Consider the following 5,050-nt stretch of genomic DNA (forward strand, 5'->3'; position numbering starts at 1 on the left):
GAGGCGCCGCCTCCCGCCCCGCCCCTGGGCACCTGCCCTAGAAACCCGCGGGTCTGGCCCAGGTCTGAGCTGGACTCCTAAGCCAGCAGCAGCACCCACCCCAGTCCCCGCCCAGGCCTCACTGGTCAAGGCGCAGCGTGCCCCTCCCTTCCGTCCTGGGGCCCACAAAAGGACGAACAGGAGTTGACTGCGGCTCTGAACATTTTATGTTTGAAAAAAAAGGGGGGAACCGTCCCCACAAGGGGCAAAGCCCACGTGGGCCCTGCCTATGGTTCTCCCTGGACGTCTGCGTCAGTCTCAGCTGCTGCCCAACCTTCTGCGGCAGCGGCCACTGCTCCTCCCCCTCGTCTTGCTGAAGCCTGTCCCCTGGCGTCCTCAGGTGCACCCCGAGCTCCAGGGAAGGGGGGACCGAAAGCCCCGGGTCCCGGGCAGCCAGGCGTCACATCAGCAGGCACCAGGCAGGCCCACTGGGTGTGTCCAGCATCCGCACGGACACCGAGTGTGCACCAGGCTGTCAGCCAGTGTTCCTCCGTGTTTCACACCCTGCAGGCTGCTACCCGACACACCCTCTGAACCTCCCAGTCTCGTGCCAGAAATGGGCAGGGAAGGAACGGCACGGGGAGCCTGCTGCTCCAGGCTTCCTGCCGCTCCACCACAGGGACCCAAGTCAGCTGCTGTCATTCTTGATGACCACCTCCACCCCATGGTGCCGCAGCTGGGCGCGGAGCAGCAGGTTCTTGTTCTTGAGGTCTTCCACCTGACAGGAGAAGGAGGCATAAAGGGAACAGGAAGTCCCTGAACTTATTCCGACATCCGCTGGTGAAGGGGAAAAGACGAAGCCTGTCTATGGAAAATGAAGGGTAGAGTCCCAACAGGGCTCAGTGGCTTCGGGGTCCGAGAGGGCTCACTGGGACAGGAAGCTGACCTGCTGGCGAAGCACTTCGTTGTCCAGCTGCAGCTGGTCCAGCCCTTGCAGCTCCTCAGACAACCGGTGATTGCTCTGCCGCAGCTCCTGGATGTAATCGCAGGCTTTGGAGAGAATCCCCCCTTTACTCTGTAGGAAAGACCAACAGAATGAGGGCTGGACTACAAGATACCCGCTTGCTTTCCAAAGCAGTTCACTCTCTCGGCCTTACTTTCCCCTAAGAACCCTCAGAAGAAAGGGTGACTGCTGTGTGCAGCCCCGGGACACAGGTGCCTGCCGCCCAGGCCCCTGACCTGGCCTGACTTCGTGCTCTCCATGGAGCAGTCTGGAATGATCTTGGACAGCTGCACGATCCAGTTGTTGATCTTGTCCCGGCGGCGCCGCTCCACTGTGGGAACAGTGAGGACAAGGTCACTCAGCCTGCGCTCGCCACAGGCCCAGGAAGTTAGCTGACTTTCCCCTCACACACCACAGCTGTCCGCAATCCCACCAGACAGCTCCTAGCGTCGCCCCCGAGCGCACCCACCTTCATTATGCTGAGCCCTGCGTTTTTCATCCCGCGTCGTCCGGGGAGCTTCTGACTTCCTGACCATGGAGCCCAGGGCAGCCAAGTGATGAAGGTCAAAAAGTCAGATTGGCACTTGGGGTAGGAATCACACAAGATCTGGCACTTGTGGTAACTGAGAAGGAACAGGGTTACTCACGGGGAGTAAGGGTGGGTCCTGGGGGCAATGGAGCGCTGGCTTCCTCCCGGCAGCACTTCCTGTGGTGACATCATCACGAAGAACTGACCTGGGAGGGTCCGGGTAGGTCGTTAGCACATGGGACTAGGAACCTCAGTGAGCTCTGAGGTCAAGGCCCTGGGACCCTCCTCTAAAAAACGGCAGATTTCTGTCGGCCAGTGTGGCTCAGTGGTTGAGCGTTAATCTATAAACCATGAGATCAGTTTGATTCCAGGTCAGGGCACATGCCTGGGTTTTGGGTTTAATCCCCAGGAGGAGGGGGTATGCAGGAGGCAGCCAATCAATGATTCTCTCTCATCATTGATATGTCTCTCTTCTGTCTCTCTCCCTCTCCCTTCCTCTCTGAAATCAATAAAAAAATATTTTTAAATAGTAAGTAAAAATAAAAAGGGCAGAAAAAGACAATAAACAAACAAACAATCAAAGAGGACAAACTTCCTCCTGCTGAGGGGGGTCCCACACTCCCTGCCTGCCTAGCCCTCAGGGACAACTGCCCAGCATGTCCCACCGCCCCTCCTGCCCTGCAACCAGCCCCTCACACAGCATCTCACCGGTGCCAGGAGGGGTGGCCTGTCCCAGCAGTGCCTCCGAGCCCTGGGTGGTGACAACAGCTGCTGCACTCCCTGCCGTGGTCCCTGCCGCCCCATCGCCCACAGCAGTGCCAGGGAAGTAAGCATAGTGTGTCTCAGCGGCCGTCCCCTCTGTGTCAACTGCATCGTCACTGGTGAACGCACCCTGGATCACCGCCTAGAAGGACACCAAGAGGACAGTGACCATCAGATCCTCCCCAGGGAACTCTCTGCTGCTGCTAACCCTGAGGGAAGGGGGGAGGGTCCAGAGTGTCTGGGGACAGGGAGCAAGATGCCTCGCCACCCCTGGCCTCCCCATCCCACACCTTCCCTGCCTCATCTCCCTCTGCAGAGTCCTAGTCCCCCCTCCCCTCCCGTACCTGGGTCATGGACTGAGTAGCAGGGTAGCCACTGATGGCACCAGTCCCCTCGGTCTGGCCATCCAGCTGCCCTTCAGACACCTGGATCACCCTGTACATCACCTAGAAGCAGGGAGGAAAGGGGAAGGAGGAGAAGAGAGGACAAGAGAGTAAGTGCTAGGGCTCCAGGGCCCCTCGCAAAGTTTCTCCTAGACAGGGCCCCAAGAGTCCTTCAGAGCTGCAACCCAGCCGCTCCCCTGTCTATCCCCATATGGAGGTTTCAAAATGGCCCTACTCCATACCTACCTCTATTCCAAATCCAACCCCCCAACAGTCCACATCTTCACCTCATCCTCCAAGCCAGGTCTCCACATGATAGGCTCAGTTACCTCCCTCTATCCCAACCCAGGTAACACCTGCAGCCACCTGGCCCCCTCCTTTACCTGGCCCCCATTCTCAGTTCGGAAGACGTACTTGACGTTGGGGTCAGGGAAGGTGGCAGATGACTGGATGCTGGCAATAGCCACACTGGTTGGGTCCTCCCCAGTTGCCACTGCACCTGAATTCAAGGAGCAAGGAAGACTCTAAGTGCTGCTGCCTTCCTCCCCATTTCACTTGCCTGTTGTCAGAGGAAAAGGCGCACAGACGCCACAGGGGAGGGAAAGGCCATGATGGGCTCTTGGTCCCACTCACTTCTCTTTCTGCCACTCACCTTCCTGGATCTGCACTGTCCCCTCTTCCGTCTCAGCTGTTTTCTGCTGCCTGTTTGTGAAGGGACAAAGGGTTAGGATAAGGGAAGAAGTGCATGGAAAGCTCACTGGCTCAGGAACATATGGGCCGAAACTCACTGGCATTCCCAACAGACACTAGGCTAGATTGGAATTTGCTGTTTCTTATGTACAGACACTGAGCTGGCACTGAGCAGGCAGCACCCATCTCATGCTAAGAACAGCACTATGAGGCGGGCAGCAGTGCTTGCGTTTTATAGACAGGAAACCCAATCACACACAGCCAGCAAGTGACTCGGGAGCTGGGACCTGAATCGAGGTCTGCCTGACTCCAGAGGCAGCACCTGCTCCCAGGCCTCCCATCCCCCACCCCACCTCCACCTCGTCTTCACTCACCCCTTCATCTCTCTGTGAGGCGGCACATCCAAGGAACGGGCCCTTCTTTGGAAGTCTTCGTATCTCCTGCCTCACTGGCCTGAGTGTTAAGTCCTGGCAGAAATCAGGAGTTTGCAGTGACTCTAGGAAACTGAACAGCCCCCATATTAAAACTTAGGCTCCATGAAGACACAGCCAGGAACATAACCCCATTTCTGCAGGGGACAGTCAGCTTCCTCTATCCTGATGCTGAGGAATGGGCTGCAAGTGACTGAAAAAGCAGCTCCACTCGCAGCCTCCCTGCCTCCCGCGTCACTTCACTCCTGGGGGAGGGAATAATCACACGGGCAGCGTGGCAGGTGAGGGTCACAGCTACTGTGATCTGCAATGACCTGGGGGTCAGGAAGAGCCAAGAGAACACCATCTTCACACGCACAGGGCTGCCTGCCTGTGGGGCTCGCTCCACGGCTGACCCTGGAACCAAAAGGTCGCCGGGTTGATTCCTGTTCAGGGCACAGGCCCAGGTTGTGGGCTGGGTCCCCAGTTGGGGGTGTGTAGGAGGCAGCCAATCAATGATGTTCCTCTCATCGATGTTTCTATTTCTCTATTCCTCTCTCTCTAAAAAAAACATTTTAAAAAAACACAAACAAAACCACAGGACCACTGACGCTGATGCCTCTTCCAGCTGCTCAGCCACCGCCGAGCTGAGTGCCAACAAATTTCTGTTCTCAGATCCAGGAGGGGAACCAGAAGCCACTGCCCTGGGAGAACCCCCCAAACGAACCCTAAATACCAGACCTGGCCTTTGAGACCCTTTGAGACCCGTTACACTGACAGGCCCTTGTTTTGGTGTCCAGATGTGTGTTGTTTGTTAAAGAGCCAAAAGCACAAGTGCATCCCTTTAAAGCCCCGATGTATCCTCTCCAACCCCATGTATCTCATTCACGAAGCTAGAACGACACAGTTGCCAAAATGTTGCCACGACACCTCCAAATCCAAGGAGCCTAGGCAGGAAGGGAGAAAACTCCAGGCCGGGATCTTAGGGAAGAGACACCCGAGGGGCCTGCCGCGGGCCAGACACGCGGGGGGGGGGGGGGGGGGGCGGCAGGAAACCGCGCGCTGAGCAATGAAATCGTCCCGGCGAGAAAGGGGAAACTTTTTGGTAAATTCTCTACCCAATAGTCCCCCAAACCTTTCCCATCCAAGGAGAGTCTTCAGCGATGAGCCTTGGAAAGCCCGGATGCAAGGAAAGTGTTCTCCAAAAACGGGAACTGAAAGCGAAACCGTCGGGGGGAAGCAGCGCTGCGCGAAGGTCGTGGTCCCCACGGGGAATCGCACGGCGGCGGGACCA

General features: G+C 57.3%; 1 protein-coding gene across 7 annotated transcripts in view; it reads right to left on the reverse strand.

Moving 5' to 3' along the window:
* Window positions 1-188: 188 nt before the first annotated feature.
* USF1 (upstream transcription factor 1) overlaps window positions 189-5,050 on the reverse strand; it is a 5,775-nt gene continuing 913 nt past the window's right edge. The window contains exons 1-11 of one of the 7 annotated variants that reach the window (XM_014528548.1): window positions 4,892-5,044; window positions 3,721-3,813; window positions 3,309-3,358; window positions 3,040-3,155; window positions 2,618-2,719; window positions 2,220-2,415; window positions 1,630-1,717; window positions 1,452-1,510; window positions 1,219-1,313; window positions 926-1,054; window positions 189-757 (exon numbers count right to left, since the gene is read on the reverse strand). In XM_014528548.1, coding sequence (XP_014384034.1) covers window positions 668-757; window positions 926-1,054; window positions 1,219-1,313; window positions 1,452-1,510; window positions 1,630-1,717; window positions 2,220-2,415; window positions 2,618-2,719; window positions 3,040-3,155; window positions 3,309-3,358; window positions 3,721-3,728 — 933 coding nt within the window. In that variant the 5' untranslated portion in view covers window positions 3,729-3,813; window positions 4,892-5,044 and the 3' untranslated portion in view covers window positions 189-667. The other 6 variants (XM_005880456.2, XM_014528549.1, XM_014528547.1 and 3 more) reach the window with 6 other exon arrangements.

Source organism: Myotis brandtii, unplaced genomic scaffold (assembly GCF_000412655.1).
Source record: "Myotis brandtii unplaced genomic scaffold, ASM41265v1 scaffold64, whole genome shotgun sequence".
NCBI lineage: Eukaryota > Metazoa > Chordata > Mammalia > Chiroptera > Vespertilionidae > Myotis > Myotis brandtii.